The sequence below is a fragment of the Spea bombifrons genome, chromosome 4 (genome assembly GCF_027358695.1).
Source record: "Spea bombifrons isolate aSpeBom1 chromosome 4, aSpeBom1.2.pri, whole genome shotgun sequence".
NCBI lineage: Eukaryota > Metazoa > Chordata > Amphibia > Anura > Pelobatidae > Spea > Spea bombifrons.
Window position 1 is genome coordinate 84,100,544 of NC_071090.1, and position 23,836 is coordinate 84,124,379.

General features: G+C 39.5%; 1 protein-coding gene across 2 annotated transcripts in view; it reads left to right on the top strand.

Annotated features, from left to right (window-relative positions):
* The window catches only part of ADAMTSL3 (ADAMTS like 3), a 192,766-nt gene that overhangs the window by 5,108 nt on the left and 163,822 nt on the right, over positions 1-23,836 (top strand). For both annotated transcript variants that reach the window (XM_053465435.1, XM_053465436.1), the window contains exon 2: positions 5,680-5,778. In XM_053465435.1, the coding sequence (XP_053321410.1) occupies positions 5,680-5,778 (99 nt within the window). The remainder of the gene's footprint in view (positions 1-5,679; positions 5,779-23,836) is intronic.

A 23,836-nucleotide genomic window follows, 5' to 3' on the forward strand; every position in this document is an offset into this window, starting at 1 on the left:
TCGTGTTGGGTAGAACATTGGCTTAGAGGTAGAGAACAGAGAGTTGTTATAAATGGTAAATTTTCAAGCTGGTCAAAAGTGGTAAGTGGTGTCCCTCAGGGTTCTGTTCTGGGACCAATTTTATTCAACATATTTATAAATGACCTGGCAGGAGGCATTGAAAGTCATGTTTCTGTGTTTGCAGATGACACAAAACTAGGTAAAGTTATATAGGGCGAGCAGGATATTACTGTGCTGCAGAGGGATCTAGATAGACTGGGGGACTGGGCACTCAAATGGCAGATGAAATTCAATGTAGACAAATGTAAAGTTATGCACTTTGGGGTAGCGAATGCACAAGCAACCTACACCCTAAACGGTAGTGAATTAGGGGTAATGACAAATGAGAAGGATTTGGGAATTGTTATAGACAACAAACTCGGCAACAATGTGCAGTGTCAGTCTGCGGTTGCTAAGGCCAGTAAGGTATTGTCATGTATAAAAAGGGGCATCAAGTCGCGTAATAAAGATATAATTTTGCCTCTGTATAAATCAATGGTAAGGCCGCACCTTGAATATGCTGTGCAATTTTGGGCACCTTTTCTAAAGAAGGATATCATAGCACTAGAAAGGGTGCAGAGGCGGGCTACAAAATTAATAAAAGGAATGGGCAATATAGTTATGAAGAAAGGTTAACTAATTTAAATCTGTTTAGTTTAGAAAAACGTCGCCTCAGAGGGGATATGATAACGTTATATAAATATATTCGGGGCCAATACAAACCATTGTGTGGAAATCTGTTCATAAACAGGACTATGCATAGGACACGTGGTCATGCGTTTAGACTGGAAGAAAGGAGATTTAGACTAAAGCAGAGGAAAGGGTTTTTTACAGTAAGGACAATAAAGATGTGGAATTCTCTGCCTGCAGAGGTAGTTTTATCGGAGTCTGTACAGACGTTTAAACTGCGACTGGATCTATACCTGGAAAAACATAATATTCGGGGATATAATCTTTAATTATGGGGAAACAGCTTATTGATCCAAGGAGAAATCTGACTGCCATTTTGGGGTCAAGAAGGAATTTTTTTCCCTGGTTAGTGCAAAATTGGAAAGAGCGAAGCCGGGGTTTTTTTGCCTTCTTTTGGATCAACAGCAACAAATTAACAGATATAGGAAAGGCTAAACTTGATGGACGCATGTCTTTTTTCAGCCTATGTAACTATGTAACTATGTAACTATGTGTTCAGGTAACATTTGTGACTGAAATTATGCAGAAAAATGAAATTTGATGGCAGATAAGAATCCATCCAGTTTGCTTGTTTTTCCTTCTGTGAAGACCGTAAACCTTATCTGGTATATTTAAAGTGCACATCAGATGGAGTGCTAGAAGATGCTTATTCTTCCCCAGGAAAAAAAAACATTGTTTCTCATGCTTTTGGCCATTTTCCATCTGTTTCCATAGGGATTATTTTTATTTTATTTTTTTGCTGCTTAAATAAAGAAAAAATATTTGAAGCAAAGAGCTTAGGGAGGTTTGTATGATAAGAAATAAGTAATATGTGTATATAGTTAACATGTACAGGGAACCTGAGTGAATTAAAAAAACAAATAATGCAGATCCTGACATAATTTTAATAAAGAAATGTATGCAAAACCAAAAGTTCCTGTTTGCAAAAGTAGTCTCCCTCTTACATACCTTACAACATTTTAGAAGTCCAAATCGAGACACCTGTGATGGGATGTGAGGATGTGTGGTCAGACACAGAGGGGCTCAATAACACTCGAGAGGGACCATGCTTATCATATTCAGAGCACTGAGCTTAAGAGTGCTGTGAGGTGGCCTCGTAGGAGCTGCAACAACACAAACATTCATTCCAACTCCCTGGGCCAGTCAGGTGAGATCAGAGGTGCCTGAAAAATAGGGACAGCTGGGAGGTATACAGTAGGGGTATTAACAGTGAAACATAGAAAATGGGATCGTAGCAACAACGTTCCAAAGGCAGCCAGTTCATGATCAAAGAACTGTCATAAAGAAACAAACATTAGCAGATTAGCTTAATTTTACCAATTTTCCGAACTTAAACCATACTTGTTCTTCATAACTATGACCCAATGTACTGTCTTTAATCCTCACTAATTAGTACTTTTCAAACATTTTAAATGAGCAGACTGATACTTATTTTGGCAAGGCCCCATCCCTAAAAAATATTTTACGTCAGTGTAGCCTATTAATATCTAGGTAAATGACTGAGATGTTGGAAGAAAATATGTTATCTGCACAATTCAATTTATAAACCAATTTCTGCTGTTTGTATACACATTATTTTGGCATCTGTGCTATGCAACACTGTGATGCACTCATACTCCGTAAGCATTCAGAGCTCCTAGAAAACAGGGATGGGGGGGTATAAGTTTCAAATGAGGACTGGCCTAGCTAGACAGGGACACTTTGCAGGTATGTTTTATTTTCTTAAATTATGTATTATACAACACCAGCTTGGTTACAGGTGTCCACATTGCTGCTCTGGACCTCATCACAACATAGTCTATTCCCAATTGAATGGGGAGACACAGGCAGGGCCGGCCCGACAATGGAGCCGAGTGGGACAACCGCTCCAGGCGGCACTTTTGAAGGGGCACTTTGCCGCCCCAAGCCCCTTTTTTTTTTTTTTTTTTTTTTTTTTTAAAGTGAAAGAGAGAGAAAGGGGCGCCGAGTGGTTTTCGCTTACCAAGCTGTCAGTACCCGCTCGGCGCCCCTCTCTCTCTCCTTTGCGGCGAGTCTCCCTGTTCGGTCTCGGTGCCGGCTTGTAATGCTGAGTGCCGGAAGATTACCTCATTTCCGGCGCTCAGCATTACAAGCCGGCACTGAGACCGAACAGGGAGACTCGCCGCAGGACTGCTGAAAGGTAAGTACAAGGGGGGGGGTAAGGGTAGATAATAGGGAGGGAAAGGAAGGGTAGATAATTGGGGGGGCGGCAGGGACGGAGGGAGAGGAAGGGTAGATAAGGGGGGGGGCATTTTTTAAAAAGCAAAAGTTTTTAATATAACTGTAAATAGCTTATTGCACAATTTGTTGTTAGGGTCATTTTAAGCCCTCAAGATTGTAAACTTGCGAGCCGGACAATTAAGTATCGGTTTGTCTTCGTCTGTTAATTCTGGGTTTTTTTTCATACCCCTTGAATATATGTTGTATTAAGCGCTGTGTAAGTTGTTGGCGCCATATAAATCAAAGTTAATAGTAATTGATCACATTTTGAATACAAATGTTTCACATTTTGGGATGTGCTTTTCTGTGTTGATGCTATGAAGAATTCACAGCAGGGAGATGCTCTCTGGTTCCAGGTGAAAACAAGAAGAAAAAAACAAATGAAAATATATTTTTTCATATCCTATGGAAAAATAAAACCATTCAACACTTTATTTTTCAAGGTTTTTTTAAATCATTCTAAACCATAGGTTCCTCTTACCATACTTAAGTGGATCTCCTGTGGATACAGATTACAGGGAATGATCATTTGACAACTTAAATTACCAAATGAAAACTGACCACTAAACTCATATGTTTTCATTTCATTTGTCTAGACTGTTCAGTTTTTTTTAAAAACAATTTTTCTCTCGCTGTAGACTACACTTGCATTGAAAAACCTGATGACCCTATTCGACAATTGCTCACTTATACATATATAGACAACACTTTATGGTTTCAGACCAGGGGAATGTTAGGAAAAGGTGGAATTGGCTTTTGCTATTCTTCACATTAAATAAGTCTGCTTTGGCAGGCATGATTTCCCTGTTAGTTTTGAACAATCCCGCTGGAGGTGATTAAATTGGCTGGAGGTCACGATCGCTAGTTATAGGCCCTAGGCACAAGTGAATTTTGTTATATGTTCCTTTTCATTTTATCAGGATCAGAGTCAAAACAATTAGTTTACAGTTATTGCATTGACCGAATGTAGAGGAATGTAACACGTTAAGAATAAACTATAATACAGCACTACAAATGTTGGTTTAGAATAAAAAGGCAATATATGTGTATAACCCCTTGTGGGGATGTGCATACGTGTTATGCAGCGCATGCGATTAGCATGTACCTTAAAAATAATTTAAAGGAACAATGTCATGATCAGATCATCAGGGTTCTTTCAAATTATAAAGATCTCAAGGGAATCTCTAGTCATGTTGCGCTGCCCTATGATAGACAGTAATGCAAAATGAAAAATAGTTGAGAAAGTAGTAAAAAAAAAAAAAAAAAAGCAAAATAGAAATAAATTATAAAAAGAACAAAAAATGGCCAAACATCTTGTACCCCTACCATTTTTGACACACTTGTGATAATAGCTTTGTGGTCAGATAGGTGCATGAAAAGTGAAGGCAAAATTGTGAAAAAAACCATATTTTTTTAATTTCTGCTAACATATGTATAAATAAATATATAAACTTGGTTTAAAAGAAGGCCTTGCATGTGGTAAATATAACATTTGGGCGTGTACTTACAATGAGTAAGAGGAAAGTTACTGTTGTACAAGGACTATCGTAGGGCAGTGCCACACGATTGGTCTATAATTCCATATGTGCCAAATGGTCAATAGTTAATTGCTTTGTTAACTATTAACTGACCCTAAGTAATATGAGAAATCCCCGCTGTAAGGTTTGCCAATGGAACATATAATGGGTTTTCCATGAATTTATAATATTTTTACACTATATATATATATATATATATATATATATATATATATATATATATATATATATACAGTCGGAAAATATGCATCTATACTTTTCCATCTATGGTAGTATACAGTTCTCTGGTATGGCATTAGCAATATACTTGTTCATGCTTACTGACTCAAAAGCTTAGCCACGTGGCACTGAATAAGTTAAAAGCATTGTACTATATTGTTTGCCTGCTATCCATGTACAAATAATTATGGCTTTTTATGTCCCATCGTAGAATATGCTATAACCAGCATTATAGTTGTAAGATCCTTGTTGCATTGGTCAGGTAGCCTCCTAGCTTTTGTAGAACTACAACTGGTTAATCAGCATGCTGAAGTGGTAGGGGCATGCAAAGCATCATGGGAGTTGTAGTTATGCAGGAAAAGGTATCTTGTTGTCTAGCCATGAAGTCAGACAAGACGGCTCTTTTTTCGTTTCATAAAATTATTACTTTCCTTAAAATACATTTTAAAAAAATAAATCAGAGTAACCCGTTTCTACTGTTACTAGTCGATGATCTATTTTTGCTGTAGCTGTCCATTAGTGTTTTTTTAGGTACAGTTTTTTTTGTTTTTTTTTTAAATTTAATATTTTTTTCTTCATCATAATTTTCAGGCATCATATGCTTAATGTTATTAATAAAATTGTTATAAAAAACAAAAACACTATGGTGGTGAGAGTTCTTATATTTTTTCTTCCCAGTTTGAGCATCAGGTAATGTAACATTTAATTGTTGCAAACTACATTAATCTTTTTAAGCAAGTATTGGAAATGCAACTGTGATAAGAGCTCTTACCTGACAGACGTGTGTTCCTGGTCTTGCAGATACATGTGTGCAGTTTCTGACCAATAATAGATTTTTGGTGAGAGAAGGCACTTAAGGGGTTTTCCTAACAATCATCTGTCATCAGATTTTTGTATAATTATATTTATATTATGGGTCATACTGAAGCTGTTTCCTCTCACTTACTTCCGCCAGGTTAAAACAAGAATGAGGACGTGCTGTCAAATCAAGATGACAAGTTTAAAGTTGGTAGCGTGGATAGTATTAGTTGATCTAACATGTACACTTTTTCAGGTAAGTTCATTTATTGCATATATCATTTTCCAGTAATAATCACCATGCTGTACTAACCTACCCTCAATTGGATGTTCCAATGGACATATAAAAGTGATTTTCATGAACGCTAAAGTTATTGCCATAACAAGAAATGGTATGATCCAATCTGTGAGAGCATTTACTTTAGTCGAGTATTTTACTCCTCTCCTTTTACATTAGTAATGAATGGTGTAGATGCCATTAATAAATTGGTTCAGACCCACGTGTGCGTGTATAGAAATTGGTTTGATTGATTTCAGGTAGGCAATCAGTGGCAAGAAATTTTAGACCTAGGAGGAGGACGACAGATTCTAGATGAGGTACCTAGAGTACCTTTGAATATGCATTCTCCTGTAGTGGGGGTTACTAATTCACTTCTGCTCCTGATGCTTTGTGAAAGGTAAAGTGAAAGATATGAAAGTGCAAGGATGCATGTGCCGCTCTTTGGACGCAAGGGTTATGTTTCTTTCTTGTTTTAAAGTCTATGCATGACCATGAGAACATGTGACTAGGTAAAAAGATATCGATGACTTCCTTGACATTTCATACCTTGCCAGGTTGTTCCTAAAAGAAATAGTTGTCAAAATAATGTGACCATGCAGGCATGCACTAAGACCTCAGGGTAGCCTACACTCGGAAAGCTCCCAGGTATGATGGCTGAAGAGTCCCTTTAAAGGAGATCTCTGGCCATGCTTACATTCATCAGACTATATCATTATATAAATAGTTTTTTAATACATTTTAATTCAATTGCAAGAAATGCATTGATAATATTAAAAAGCATTCTAGGTCCAAAATCAAACTAGTTTGAAAGAAGGGAAAACCCCACACATTTCGAATAGTCTGGAGAGCGTAGCCCTCAGCATAGACTTTTGTATTGACCTTTTTTAATAGACTGTTCTCCTCCCTCTCGATTGTTGACTGTCTGACTTTAAGCTTCCTCTCTGTGACATAATTTACTTTGAACACTGCAGACGTCTCTTTCTGGTTGGTTGGAGAGTTGAGCTCAGTGCAGTCCGGGATAACCTGCCTGCAGCATTGCTTAGAACAGACTCCAGGTATGATGTCATAAATTGAAATCACAGGCGGCATGAAACTGAGGAGCAGAGGCTAATGAGAGGGCATACAGAGTTAAAGAGAAATGCAGTGATAAAACCGAATTTGCACAACTGCTGCCCGTAAATGGCTTTGCATGCACCTGCTCTCAGTCGGTGCAGCTCAGGTTACAGATTAACCCTGTCTGTTCCGGACAGATCTGCAATTACGCACACAATTTTGTGGCTCCGCTGAATAAATATTGATACGTTTTGATACACATTATTTTACAACAAGAATGAATTACATAATAACATTTTTACATAACCCTACAAACTATTAAAGCATATGCAATATGTATAGATGATTCAATAATCACTCAATGTACTGATTATATTGTATAATAGCTATTATCAGAATTAGAATCAACACATCCACTCAGTGAGCAATCTTGGGTTTTTCTTTGACTTTTCATTAGTTATTATTAATCATATCTCAACCAAGAACAGCTTGAGTAAACATTTTGCATAGCAAAGTTTTAATAATTTAACAGATGCTCAGAGATCATCATTAATTTATTAATCATTAAAAAAAATATATTTTAAATTTGTGGGGCAAAACTTAAAAAATTGAGTACTCAACCAAGGGAATGATCCGATTAGGAGTAATGATTCATTGATTGATTGCTACAAAGAATATATGCTTATGTCTTTGTTACAACCAATAGCTTATGGTGGTACATTCTAAATCCCTTGACTACTATTCCTTTCTACACAAGGGAGGAGGACGGCAATCGCCTGCAAGGAAACAGGAAAGTCTGCCTGTGCCTTCTGTTGTAATCATGACAGAAGGTAGCAATGATTTCATGATGTGGCTGATTGCACAGATGTGTGGTGGATCAGGAGGACAAAGATATGTGCTATTGGATGGAAATATCTCCCTGCTCCTTTACAACCAGGAACAGAGGTGCAGGGACTTTGGTGCTTTGAGCCCAATAAAAGCTCTGGAAAGGCCACAAAACTGTTACTTATTGGCAAATCCAGGCAAGCATACAAAAGCATGTACCGTAGTATTTAAGTACAGCTGCAGATTCCCTCCATATGCATTTCCCTTTGCCCCATATTAGACTTGTACATTCAGATTCATACAATTCTCTGCCATGCAACAAACAAAAACAAAGCAAAAATCTCAGAATTTTCATTCAAATTTCATGAGACTCTCATTCACGTTTTCTCACTCTTATTCTCATTCACTCTCTCACACTCTGTGGATGTCTCCCTACCTTCTCTGCCAACTATTTCTTCTCTAGAATTGTCTTCATCTTGTTCTTCTGTCTTTCGTCTTTTTGGTTTTATCTTCGTCTGCATCTCCGCGGACATGGCGTCACAGTGATCTTCCGCAAGGATCCGGGGAGATGGTCTTCCAAATGTAAAAAGTTCCCAATTTTCATCCTAAACATATGTTTAGGAAATGGAATTCGTTGTCAAACAAAGGGGCCAAAAATTTACCGAAAAATGTGTCCGAAACGTTTTTGGCCTATTTACACCTGTCTAGTGCATATATGCTCTACTAAGATCTCTCCTGTCTGTTTGTCTATTCGCTGACTGCCTGTTCTCCCTAGGATTCATTTTAAAATAAACCCACAAAGCTGTTCATAGCGGTTCTACCTACCTCTATTCACTTATCTCTAAAAAAACACATCTGTCAGGTCCTTCAGTGTAGTAGCGGGCTAAGCAATATATGGCCATATAATGGGACATAATCCCTGTTATTTATGATTGAGAAAGCAAGGCTTTTTAAATAGTATTTGCAGTATGTAATTGTTGGGTGTGCGCTGATTCCTTGCTTTGTTTTATAATCACCATAGCAATCAAGTGAATGTTTTTCTTATTGCTTCACTCTGAGCTCTTCCTACCAGAATTGAATTGATAACATCTAGTGAAACATGTAAATCGTAATGAATGTATCCAAAAAAAATCTTTTGGGGCTGCCCCAGGGTCCACTTAATAATTATTGGTTTGACTAATTAAATAGAGACGAAAACAAATAAAATCTGTGTGCCGAGCATAGAGTGTATTGATTCCGATTTAAAACATGCTTTTATTTACGTAGACTAAATCCTTGCTTCATTACACTTTATTGTTGATTCTGATGCAAAGCAGGTTCAAGCTCTCCTTTATGGATGAAATCATTGAGATCTCCCCTGTGTTGAGTCTGTTCTGCTAGTATTTACTTTTTCTGGAAGATCTGATCGCCCCTCGCCCCCATTCTCCTGCCATTTTTAATCGTTTAATCTAGAGACAGCCAAACAATTGATTAAATTTAGACATGCTGTCAATTTTAATAACATCTGCTAACATAATCTGTTTCGGAACTTATATTTATAACAGGCTGAGAAGTTTCCATTATACAGTCCTCTGTGTCTCGCTAGCACATCATCAGCACTTTTTTTTTTTTTTTCTTTCTTCTGTGCATGGGAATATTTGGTCTTATCAGACATTCAAAAAAAATCCTCTATAAAGAAAAAAGTGTGTGTGTGTGTGTATGTAAGGGGGACTTCTAAATCATTCTCATAACTTTTGCTAGAACAATTACACGTCTGTCCATTTGAAATGAGTTCTCGTATTTGTGGAAAGACCAAGTATTTTCTCACATATGGATTGTGTAGTGGTGTTTTTATATCATCGGCTTCTGTTCTGTTAACGCTGTACGGAAGGCCCAGAGCTGATGTGGTATTAAGTACTACTATGGTTTCCTTTTCTCTGATTTCACACTGGAAAAGCTTCTGTTTTTCCTATGTACAATATATTGGCTACTTTCCTACAGTCTTCAATATCTCACTCGAGAAAAAAATCTGGGACTCGATGTAAAACGTATAGAAAATGTTTATGAAATCACCTTATAAAGTTTCTAAATATATTAGAAAAGTTATTCTACTGTAGCATTATCCCGGAAGCAGGAAGGTAAGTGGTCTGAAATTAAAGGAGGAGAGAATGAGGCTAAAATGAAATAACATGATGAGTGGGTTGTAGTGAAGGCCAGCACAATGGTAATGGAAAGATATCAAGTCAAGTGACCTGTACCCATGATGCTGTGGGGACGATATTTGAAACTCTGTATTTTTTTGTTTTTCTTTGGGGATTTACGGTAGCGTCGTTTTATTAGAGTTTCCCGAGGCAGTGATTCTTGATTCCAGTCCTTATTTAAAGGGACAGTCTAATGTCCCTGACAACCCCAATAGAAAAGAAAGGATATTCTAAATTCTCTGTGAGTAACCCTAACCCTCTGTGAGTACTTTAATATGCATTCTTCAAGAAGAAAAAAATATCTAAAATACTTACTTGACCTAGATGCTGCAGAAGATTCCCTCTACCACAGTCTAGCATTTATTGTCACTGATTGGCTATTTGATTTTATGGTAGCACTTGCGGTGCATGTGGGTCCGAACAGATCCATAACCGCAGCAGTCGCAGATAAAAGAATAAAATGACAGCGTTGATACGGTTTTCTTGCATAACATGATAAAGAGCACAATTAATGTTTTGTCTTAGTAGAATTCTATATTTGCCATAATATAAACAACATATGGTGGATACATCAATCTACAGAAGACTTAAAAGACATTTATTTTAGAGTTCCTACTGTGACGACAACATTCTGTAACCATGTTGACATAATGAAATGCTCCAGGGTGTTTTCCAACTTGGAAGGCCACACTGTTCAAAGTACATCCCATCCTGAGGGCCATAATGGCCACATCCCCCTTCCACCACCAGATTTACATTGTGCTTGCTTAGAGTGACTTACGGTCATTGACACTTACTAAACTGCTAAATTACTCATTTGATGTTACTACTACTTGTTTAGTGATTAATGTGCTGGAAGGTACTTTTACAAACTGGTTTCCTCAAGGTAAAAATATTACTGTAAACAAGAATGTTGAGAATGGGCAAATGCCAACAATTCACACAAGGTACCTAAACACTAGTAAACATTACCATTACCAGCAAATCTAGCGTAAAAAAACAAACAAACCAAAATGTTTGTTGAATCAGATGAGATGACTCGTAAAATAACCTGTTGAATGGTTTCTCTAAAAGTGCAAACTAAATTGCCATGATTTTCAAATTAACTTTAAAGTTTACTTGCTCATAAGTGTTCATTTTGACAGTTTGATAAAAGATGAATCCTGCAATGTCGAATCACACAAAGTACGCAGTTCTGGCGCCCTTTTGGTCTTAGTCTTTCGTGACGGCCTTTTTCCTGTACTGTGAAGCAGTGCCACAGAGGAAATATTTCTGAAAAGTGCTCAACTCAACTGAACATAAATCTTTCTAAGTTGGTCACAGAAAAACAAGAAAGCTGCAGTTCCTGGCTTCGACCAAACCTTTAAGGACAGCAGCTGTGTAAATCACAAGTTATCTCTCTTTAACATGTCCAAGATATTAGGAAATGACATTTCAAAGACCACAGAAGCCGTACGAGGCCTCTCTTCACTCTTCTAATTGAGCTTGTTTGGATGAGTTAAGACTAAACCTGCTTTATAAAGTGCTGGTTGTTCTGTTGTGAAATCCACCTGAATTTGTTCAGTATGCCTAAGCACGCAATTAAATACCTTCATAACCCACAGGTTAAAGTCGTATTTGTGTTCATGCTAATGTTACGGTTTCAAATTGGATCTAGTCCAAAACGTGAAAAGGGCCGTGCAAAAGGGCAGGCCAGCATGATGGAATATCCTGATTAAAGAGGTACCGTCCCAGAGATAAAACTATGACAGATTCCAACACTGAAAACAATCTACCATTTGTCTTGTCATTATTTTATTGTTCTGGTTTTCAGGAGTTATTCAGATTTATATTTCCTGTCTCTGACATTACATTTGCCCCAACCATAGACAAAACCAGTGCATTCTATGCAAATTGACCAGTTCTTTAATGAAGAATACATTGGAATACCACAAGGAGGAAGTTGTAATCGGCTTCCTGTTCTCTGCGCGCATTGTTTTAGCAGGCCCTGCATGAAACTTCAGTAGTAGATAACTGTTTAGTACCTTTCTAAAACTATTAGCACAAATCATACTCCAGCCCCTATCATGTAAAATGCATATTGGATTTCATTTTAAGATAAGTGTTATTAGAAAAAAAACCTGAAATCTTTTCTTTTTAACATAGGCAATGTGGTTATTTTTACAATGCCATTGGCTAAGGCAATAATTAGAATGGTATTTAAATCAAAAGTTGATTTTGAAATATAATTTACCTATAAAGTTAAGAGGGTTTTGGGGAGAATATTATTATGGCTAAATATTTTGTTTTTTTGAGGTTAAATTATGAAACAAAAGACGTATCTGTTTCTTTATTCTATTTGAAACCTCTATTTTTGCACATTCCAACATACACAGACCCAAACAGTACATTAGATTTTTATATCTGTATAAAAATGACACTTGAGGTTACATCTGATAAGAACCGGTCACACCAGCTGGAAGCTGCTCTAGAATTGAAGTGTTTTCTTTTTCTTACTGGTCCATTTTTTAAGGAAAAGTAGAGACAGTCTCAAGCCTTGCCAAATGTATGTTATGTCTGAAGTTTTACTGATAAAGATTGGATCTGTGCCTTTAAGAAAAGCCTGCTTTGGCGTCATAACAATATAAAATGTTTTGGGGGGTTTTTGTCCGTAAAATATAACGTGTTTTCAGTATTATTATTATTATTATTGTTCGTATTATCTTTTATTTATATTGCTTCAACTGTTTACTCAGCGCTTCTTATAGTCCATACATTCAAAGACACTGACACCCTGCTCATAAGCTTACAATCTAGAGATATATTCACACTTTCACTGCAACTTGTGTGCTTTTCTGTGTGCTTTTCTGTACCTATACATGGTAACACAAGGTCTGATTACACATAGTGCTAAGTTACACAATGAGGGAGGAAGACATTTTGTAGTGGAACACACATTTCCATCTCACAGAGGCATGCATGTGGGGAACCAATAGTGCACCTTTGATTAGACCCAGTGTTTCAAGAGGCCCTCAAAGCTATATTATCTATTCATTAACAAGCAAGTTTCATTAACATGAAGCATACTTGGGAGCCGACTCCTTCATACGATTTAATGATATATGATCAAGTCAAGCCCTGGATACTAAGAGGAAGGGCTGCATGACTGGGCCTAGACTAACAGAAAGCTTGTTGCCAGATCTTAGGGGTCATATAAGGGACACCCTATGGTGTTCCTCGACTGGTTGGGAGGGTGGTTTTTTGCTGTCTATTTAGGGGACCGTTTTTCCCACCACTGGTCAGATACTATTGACCAGCGCTTAAAGCAGTGAATCCCCGCCTTCCCTTCCCTATAATTGTCTCCTTCTTTATTTGATTTTTAGTTATGGCGGATGTTTTGAGATAGGTACGCTGTGTTTTATTGGTTGTTATACCATCAGTTATGTGTATTTCAGTTTCTCCACGGGTTCAGTCCCTGGGGGAACTTCAAACGGTAGGGTGTTCCAACCCAGCGGTCTCCGTATGGTATTTGGCGGGATATCCCTACAAAATGTTATCTAGTTTTAAAATGTTATGTATGCATAACCTATCTCATATCTTCTTATTTTATTTCTTGCATTTGTCACAGTAATAAAGTGCTGTGGCCTTACACTTTTTCCAACGACCTCATGTCTCACGTGTTTTTATTTATGTGTTCAGCTGTATGTATAGACAGTGCCCAAGTCATGACAACTGGTGCTTTTTCTCACTGATATGTCACATCCCAAATCCCTGCTTGAACATGGTTGACCAAATTAAGGAAATATTTACCTATCGACAAGTACTGATTTTTGTTAGGACGATTTGGTTGCCATCGTTATTAAGTCACTACAGCATTACAGAGTTAGTAGTCTCGGGGTCAACTTACTTATGACATTCCAGCACAAGTGGAGCGGGTGCACTCCTGCACTGTTATTTTAGTGTTTTATTGTCTTGTTTTTCCCCCCAGAAATACAGAGTAGTGTACTACAGCCTGAAATCCTAGTGAACAGGATTCTGCTCAGGAAGCCCAGCAAACAGCTGACAAACTATGAGTCTCCATGGAATGTTTCGAGTGTTTTCTGTAACTATATATTTATAACAAGGAAATCTTGGGATGATAAATCAATACTCAAGGAAAATCAAATGCTTCTAATTTCCTTACTGTTTTGGCCCGTACCCATTGCTTGAAAACATTGTGTGTCCATCCCAGTTTCTTTTAGAAAGTAGCATTACCTAATGATACCCTATAACGTGCCTAACCTATGCTGGCCTCCAAGTCTGGCAATTCTCTTTGAAATATGCTCTCCTCCTGTATTATTTACAGGCTATGACGTGTCTCCATACTCCTTTTCAGAATAGTCAGGTAAAATAAAACCTCTACCATAGAAAAAAAAGCACATTTAATTAGCATTTCATGTCTTCTGGCAATATATTTCACGTCAGTATCACCTGTGCTTTTTAACACAAACTCTGAAATCCTTTTAGCAGAGCTCTGCCCTGATATCCTGCGGAATGGAGAAGCCGTCAAGGGATTTTTTTACAACCGCTTTTCAATTTTTTTTTTTCCCCCTTTTCTTCAGGCATGTCCGATTCTCCTGAGGGCATGTTAATTAAATAAGTAGAGGATGTGTTGTGAACAAATACAGCTTCTATTTTAAAAAGAAAAGGCTTTTGGAGGTACAGGCAGTTCGTGTAAATATCGAATTTGTTGGGTGTGTAAAACCAGTTTCTGTTACAACCAGGGTGCTGCAGATGGGAGAAATGCCGTCTCTTAGAAATGTTTTTACTCTGGCCATTGGGACCATTAATTAATAACATGTATATGTCTGTGCCGCTACTTTTAAGAGAAGTATATCCTCTGGTGTGAGTCTTTATATGTTTATGGTAATTTGGATTGCTTCTCTACCTGTGTTTTTATATATTGATATATTTAATTGGGTGTTGTTATTGATGGTAATAATAATGTCAGGTCACATAAAAAAAACGTCAGAAGTTCAGTAAATAGGTAATATTGACTTGTCCATAGGTATATGAAGCTGTGGGTTGGTATGTTGGCCGCACTCAAAATATTTTATGGCAGGGACCAAAATGGTGAAAAAAATCCCCTCCCCCTAAAATTAAGAAATAACGGAGACATTGCTAAACACTAACTTACATCCACCAGGCAAGCCTAAAGACTTATTTGGCCCACAGCTGTCCATGAGTGGTGGTCTGGCTTCTGTACCTCTGTCCTGGGCTTTGTTTAAACACTGTCTAGCACAACAGACATTATCTCTAAGGGATCCATGTGTAAAGTGAATATAGAGGCAAACGAGGCGATAGCTACCCAAAATCCCTTGCACTACAGAATTCTGTGGGGAGAACAAGTCTTCATGTTTGCCTGGTGAATTTAAGTTAGTGTTTAGCAATGGCTCCGTTATTTCTTAATTTTAAATGGAAGGGATTTTTTTTTATCACCTTTCTTGTCCCTGCTATAACATAATCTACCTTTAAAATAATTATGCTTGAGACTCCATTCCTTATCCAAAATTAAAGATGTCTTTACAGAAAAAAACTAAAAATCTGTGTTTCAAGAAGGATGATCACTTCTCTGGTACTGAAAGGGTTAATACTTGAGAATCGATATGTGTTGTAAATGCTTTCAGGCATGGGTACTGTATTATTTTTTTTATTATGTTCACTGTTACGCAGGTTTTGTTTTCTATTGTCTTCTTATCTCCTGCGCCTTCATAACCGTGTGAAACCAGGGATTTTAGTTTTCTCAGCATCTGTTCTTATTTCTATACCATAAAAACGTTTTATCAGGTGCACCAGACCATCTCCATTGGCAAAGAGTCTAGAAAAATGAAATTGTTTTAGCAAAGTTTCCCTGCATCTTGCATTTCACTCTGAGCTTTTGTAATAAAATCACACAACAGGTAACTGTTCCGGTGAATATTTTGATATAAAATTCATATTTATGCCACGCATAAAGAATTAATGCTAGAATGATGAGAATCACCATTTTTCATTATATACATATCCCTTGACCATTTTTAGGATTTGCTGCTATATCACATTTACAGCATTTAGATTGCTTTAAGGACTAGGAGACGCATCCTAAGTAAAGTACAGAAATCAAACCTGGCTGGGAAGGTGTTAGACATAAGCCACTTTATTTCATACTCTTTCCAACAGGCCAAGTGGAACTACTGCTTAAACCTCTGCATGGGCAAATGCCAAAAACAGACCCAAGAAAACATTTTTACAAAGAGCAACATGGAAATTCACTTTAGGTTAATGTGTAATAGAGAATTACAATTTATGTTCAGGAGGTAAATAAACACAGGCAGAAACCTCCATAAGATGGGTGAGTGGGGAGACAGGATGGTGTGGGATGGGGGCCAAGAATATGGGAATTTATTAGACACAAATGCTAGGAGCATTACACCGTCCTGCTGCCTTTTCTGGAAAGGGTGTTGAAGGTTTTGGCTACGCTTTCTAGTGGACACTATATTATTTTTATATTTTTTTAAATGTACAATAAAAAGTATCAGAACATTTTATTTACAAAAAAATAATAATAATTTAAATGAAGCAGTGTGTACTTCACTGGTTCTAGGCTGCTTTCCCTGAGTGACCCAGCTTAAAGACTATCTGGTCGCTGACAGTCACTGCTCTCCATAGTAGTATATGGTATCTTCAGAATTAAGCTCTCACTAACTTAATGATAGTGGAGCAAATAAAAAGAAGTTCAAAACAACTAGTACTGGCAGCTTCTGCATGTGCCTTATCAGATAGCTTTATAATAGATCCTTGGATCATTTTAAAAAAATAGGCTCGCAACAGAAGCTATATTTACACAAATGCACTTCTGACTTTATAAGAGCCTAAAATAAATGCCTAGCAGGGTTACGTATCTATCCCTGAATAGTTAATGGCTTTATACATTCTTTGAATAAAAATAATACAAGTATTACTAGTTGGATAAACATCAAATTTATTTTTTACCCTTAATAAAATGCAATAGTAATTTCAGAACACATGCAGCGAGGTTCTCGATTACACCCCATTAGCTCCTTGCTTCAGATGCGGATTTCATCGGTGACGTTAAGAACATTTGTTTCTTAGGACTACGTAGTTTTGCCAAATATAGTGGCTCCATGGTGTAACTATTCCAACATTAAGGCATTTGCTATATATGCTATTCTGTAAAGGAAAAAAATAGTTTAATGAATAGTTAAGTGAAAACCTTTGGAAGACTGCATTTCATTTATTATATAGCCTCCCTTACAGTTAAGATTACTATCATTTTAGGAACAGAATTACCTGTCAGACTGCTGTTCCCATAGTACCTCCACTCACTCTGAGTGAAGACAATGTATGTATTTCATAATTTTTTTACTTTTTTAAAACCAAAACGTTGAAGCACATGAGAGTCTAAAGATAATACGTCCGAAAGTAAGTTACAGCAAAAGTCACTGACATCATAACTGAATTCACACATATTATATGAATCGGTATATTGGACTCTGCGAGAACCAAAGGCAATGAAGTTGCGCTTTAAAATACATGATAGCTGAGGGATACTCTTTTCTTTCTCGTTGTGTTCCCCTTCCAAATGCATGGCGAGATTCTGGAGAATCCCCCGGTATGCATTTGCCCCATTCCCCACTCCCACCTATATGTTCAGGAGGTGCGTTCAATGGGAGCACTTTCTTGCTACTGACTGGGTGCATCAAGTACCACCGAAACCTCAGGGCACAGAAGAGGCCTTGTGCAGTTCTGAAGTTGCAGCTTTTCTTGACGGTAACTGGTTTTCCCCCCAGGTTTGAAGAATGCATATTGAAGTATTTACAAAGTATTTTAATATGCATTGTTGTCGAATATACTGCATGGGCTAACAACTCATAGCAACTCTATAAAGATTGTGAGTAAGAAGAGATCGTTGGTACCTACAAAAATAGTTAATGAAGGGAGTGAGGAAATACTCGCACCGCTAGCATGCCACAAAGTCCTTGCCTTTTAGTATTTTATTTACGTATTCAGAATCTCCTGGTGTTTATGACCCGTGGTATTGGTGATTTTAAATGTAGCTATGAGGAGCAGCCCTAAGTCTACAAACAATTTTACCAAGCTTTGGCAAACCATGGACTTTGGTTCATAATAATTATATTAGGAGATAGAGCTATGCTTTTTGAAGGCAAGGGTAATTTACAAACCAGCTTATAGAGAACTGTCAGAATGAGAACTGATTTCCATTTAGCAGCGTCTGTCTCTTTTTAGGTTCCCATCATTTTAGAATGTACAGTTCTGTCACGCAGGGTCTGTAGACAATCCAGACCATTTCTTTCCGTTGGAATCCAAAAGGCACAATCGTGCGTCCTGGCATGTTTGAACAGCTGACAGAATGAGACTGGAGGGCCGCAGGCAAACTGTGCTAGGTAGCTGGAGTATTTGTCATAGGGGATACGTCTCAAAGACTGACAAAATAGCAAGTTCTTCCAGGACAGAAAAAGGCTATAGATAGAAGAATAACATTATCGTTTCCAGTAGCCAGACAAAAAATGTTTATATTAGAATTAAAGAGCTGTATTAAGCTTCCTACGGCAATACTTCATACTGCATATATGTTGTTTTTAGGTAAATGTTACAAGGCTACATGTGCTGAGAGAGAAAAGAGTCAAGGCACTTTTGTCATCAAGAAACCTCAAAAGCGTTATAAAAATGTTACCTTTAATGGCTGAGAGACTAGCATTTAACACAAGCCTCCCAAGACACTGAGGTCCCTTCTTCAACTATATTTTTAAACAAAACATATTACGTTTAAAATGCCTGGAGGAGGGACGCTTTTGTGATTTCTTTATGACAAAATGACTGCTGGCCACCATAATTAGAACTTGACCATTTAAAGGACCATGAATGATGGAGAAGAGTTATATATAATGCAGGCAAAGGTGAAACAAATTTGTAAAATACGATGTTAAAGGAACACTCATGCCCTTATTTTCTAATGTTAATTAAATGTAATAAATTTGAAGCCCTGTGTTACCTCCTCCTCCGTCGGGCTGCCGGCAGGGACGCCGAGACGTAGCCTGCGCAGCCGGCTCCCTGCTCGTGCCGTCGCGGTGAGCAGCCGCCGGGTCCGTTCGCCTGCGAGACGCGCGTCCCCGGCGAGTTCGCGGGATAATTCCGGGGCGCGCGCCTCCACGTCGTGAGAGCCGTTCGCGCATGCGCGAACGGCTCATCTCATGAATATTCATGTCGCTCTTAAAGCGACATTTATTCTTTTTTCTCCTCCCCCTAATTAGGAGGGTAGGAGGATCCATATGGTTGGAGGGATATTTAAACCCTCATTTGGCACTACACCATTGCCTGTGTTAGTGCCTTTTTGCCTTCCACTAGCGTTATTCCTGATTCTGCTTTCTGGTTTTGACTCCTGCTTATTCCTGACCTCCGTTGTATCGCTGCCTGCCCTGACCTTTGCTTGTGACCCCGACTACTCTTTTGCCTGACCCCTCGGATACCGTTGTTATTTATTATTTATTTTTTGTTCCTGAGTTCCACCTTATCATTATTCTTGGTGATATACTACCTGTCTCCTGTGCCTGGTGGCAGTACGTCCTCTCTCCTCCAGAGGGCGCTGATTCTGCAGCGCGGATCCAGAACCTGTACCCAGGTCGTGACAGTTAACACAGGCCGCTAATATGGATCCCGCAGAATTGGCAAGGATGTCCAACCATCAAGAGAGACAAGATCAAGTCTTAGCCGCTCATGCGTCGCAGCTCCAATCCTTGGACAGAAAGTTGGACGACGTGACTGACATGCTCCGATCATTGGCCACGAATCTTGCACCTTCAGTCTCCCAAAGTGCATCGTCGGATGTCCCACCTCCTGCGCCTGGAATGAGTCCTTCTGTTAAAGCACCAAAGATGCCCTTGCCTGAAAAATTCTCTGGAAACCCACATGAGTGTAGAGGGTTTCTGAATCAATGCACCCTACACTTTCGTGCACATCCTCACACCTTCGCTTCCCACAACAACAGAGTGACTTTTATTATCAATTTATTAAAAGGAGAAGCGTTAGCGTGGGCCTCGCCGTTACTGGAACAGGACTCTTCCATTTTGGACGACGCCGACGTCTTTATTTCTTCGTTCAGGGCTGTATTTGATGCTCCTGGGAGACGTGAATCAGCCGAATCCAACTTAATGGAGATACAGCAAGGAAGAAGAACAGTGGCGCAGTATGCTGTAGAATTCCGCACACTCGCTTATGAAACTGACTGGAATGTCAGCGCGTTAACTGCTGCCTTCCGTAGGGGGCTGAATGAGTCCTTGAAAGACGCTCTCACCTATCGAGATTTACCTCGTGATCTGGAGAACTTAATTACTTTATGCCTACGATTAGAAGCCAGAGGTCTAGAGAGAAGATTTGAACGAGAGAGAGAGCGAGACAGAAGGCCACGTCAATTTCGGCCTCCAGTTCGTCCTATTGTTCACCCTTCTCCTGAACCAGTTCCTGCGGCCGCGGAACCTATGGAAATAGGCCCGGTACTCCATCTTTCAGCCGATGAGAAACAGCGTCGTAGATCCTTGGGCCTATGCTTATACTGTGGGCAGAAGGGACATTTGATTTTTGCATGCCCCAAGAAGTCGGGAAACGCCAGAACTTAGTGAAGGTCGGAGGTGCTTCACTAAGTGCTACTGTAGCCACACCTCTTCAACCCCAAAGACTGTTTGTTCCCATCAAGCTGCAGTGGCAAGGCCACCAAGTGGCCACCCAAGCTTTCATTGATTCAGGAGCAGCAGAAAATTTTATAGACAAGACCTGGGCTATGGATAATAACATACCCCTAAAGCCAAAGACTCCGAAAACAGCTATTTCTGCATTAGACGGGACTCCCCTAGGAACAGGAATGGTGTCCTCTCAGACGGATGTTATCGGTGCAGTAGTCGGCGTACTACATTTCGAGGAGATACAATTCGATGTCCTGTCCAGTCCTCATATACCCATTATCCTGGGAATGTCATGGCTCCAATCTCACAACCCCAGCATCGATTGGAGAGAAGGACAGATCTTGGCCTGGAGTAAGGAGTGTTTAAAGAAATGCTGTAACCCTCCCACTAAGTTAAATTTGATACTGGACACTCCAGCTGAAGACCCCCGTCACCTAATACCATCTCAGTACTGGGACTTTCTGGATGTCTTTTCTAAACAAAAGGCGAACACCTTACCTCCTCACCGTGCGTATGACTGCACCATAAAGCTGTTACCCGGTACCAGTCCACCTAAGGGGCACACGTACCCATTATCTCAACCCGAAAATCAAGCTTTGGCTCAATACATTGAAGAGAGTTTGGAAAAAGGATTCATCAGACCCTCAGCGTCTCCAGCCGGTGCAGGGTTCTTTTTCGTTGCCAAGAAGGACGGCTCTTTACGCCCCTGCATCGATTACCGGGGGTTAAATAAGATAACAGTAAAGAATAAATACCCTCTTCCTCTCATAACCGAATTATATGACCAGTTAAAGGACGCCACCATCTTCACCAAACTTGACCTCCGTGGGGCATATAATCTGATTCGTATTCAGGAGGGTGATGAATGGATGACCGCCTTCAATACTCGATACGGGCATTATGAATATCTAGTTATGCCTTTCGGACTGTGTAACGCCCCGGCAGTTTTTCAGAATTTTGTGAATGACATCTTTCGAGACATGTTGCTATCTCATGTTATGGTGTACCTAGATGACATCTTGATTTATTCCCAAAATCTGACTGAGCATCGGCGACATGTTTCTCAAGTACTGCAGCGTTTAAGAGAACATTCACTATACGCCAAGGCCGAGAAATGCGAGTTCGAATGCGACAAAGTCAAGTTCTTGGGTTATATCCTGTCTCCTGGACAGTTAGAGATGGATCCAGACAAGCTAGCAGCTATTAAAGACTGGGAAGAACCTTCTGACGTCAAGGGCGTGCAACGATTTGTGGGATTTGCTAATTATTATCGTCGCTTCATCCGGAACTTCTCTCAAACCATTGCCCCCATCATTGCTCTCACCCGAAAAGGGGCGAATCCCAAATCCTGGACCCCTGTGGCAAAGGAGGCTTTTGCGAAACTAAAGTTGGCCTTCACGACAGCTCCTATTCTACAACGTCCTAATCCAGACTTACCTTTTGTCCTGGAAGTTGACGCATCGGAAAGTGGAGCCGGGGCCATCCTGTCCCAGCGTAATCAGGAATCTAATCGTCTCCATCCATGTTCATATTTCTCTAAGACCTTTACCCCAGCTGAACGAAATTATGACATCGGAAATCGGGAACTGTTAGCTATCAAATTAGCCTTAGAAGAATGGCGTCATCTTCTTGAAGGAACTACCATTCCCGTTACAATCCTGACCGATCACAAGAATTTGGTCTATATTGAAAAAGCCAAAAGACTTAATCCCCGTCAGGCTCGATGGGCACTGTTTTTTACCCGCTTCAATTTTTCGATTTCATTTCGCCCGGGTTCAAAGAATCGCAAAGCAGATGCTTTATCCAGGAAACACGAAACACCTAATTTTGACACCCCTGTTGAACCAATCATACCTCCGACCAAAATCATTGCCACCATTCACAACACCCTCATGTGGCACATCTCCAAATCACAGACACCTCGTCCTAAGGGACTGATGCCACCTCCTGGGAGATTATTTGTTCAGCCGCGGTTTCGTAAAGCCGTCCTATCCTGGGGTCATGCTTCTCCAGTAGCGGGCCATCGGGGAGTTCGGAATGTGAAATTTCTGCTCCAGAGACATTTTTGGTGGCCTTCCATGACTCGGGACATTGTAGACTTTGTACAAGCGTGTAACGTATGTGGTCATAATAAAATACCTCGCATCAGACCGGCAGGATTGTTATGTCCACTACCCGTTCCGGAACAACCATGGCAACACATAGCCATGGATTTTGTTACAGACCTACCTCCCTCCAAAGGCCACACGACAATTCTGGTTGTAGTTGATCTGTTCAGCAAGCAAGCTCATTTTATCCCTCTCTCCAAACTGCCGTCTGCCAGTACCTTAGCCGAGACCTTCATGAAAGAAATCGTTCGTTTACACGGTGTACCTCAAAGAATAATTTCTGATAGAGGATCACAATTCATTTCCAGGTTTTGGAGGGCCATGTGCAAGCTCATGGGAATAGAACTGCATTTTTCATCTTCTCATCACCCGCAATCCAATGGACAGGCTGAGAGAGCTAACCAGGTACTGAAACAGTATCTTAGGATGTATGTCTCAGAAGACCAGTCAGATTGGTCTACACTATTACATCTTGCTGAATGGTCTTACAATAGTTCATTTCATGAATCTTTAAAGATGTCTCCTTTCAAAGCAGTTCATGGATACGAACCCCAGTTATGGCCTCAGGAGGCCAGTTCCACAGGGGTTCCTGCGGCTGAAGCCCAATTTCAAGTTCTGCGAGACCATTGGGCAAGACTGGCCGAACATTTAAAACATACTAAAGAACTGCAAAAGAAGACAGCTGACAAATATCGGTCCAGAGGACCTATACTTAATCCCGGTGACTCTGTGTGGCTCTCAACTAAATATCTGCATCTTCAGCAAGCCGCCAGAACTTTGGGACCCAAATACATTGGGCCTTACAAGGTTAAAGCAAGAATTAACGAAGTTACTTATTCCCTGGTTTTACCTAAAACTATGCGCATCAATAACGCATTTCATGTCTCGTTACTTAAACCTGTGGTGACTAATCAATTCTCTTCCTCGGTCCGTGTTCCTGCACCAGTAATGATACAAGATGAAGAAGAATATGAAGTTCAGACTATCTTAGATTCCAGAAAGAAACGGGGGCAATTACAGTATTTTATTAGGTGGAAGGGATACGGTCCTGAGGAGAGTTCTTGGATCCCAGCCTCTGATGTTCATGCTCCTGCCAAGATTCGTGCTTTTCATTCCAGATTTCCACAGAAACCTGCTCCTGATCGCCAGGATG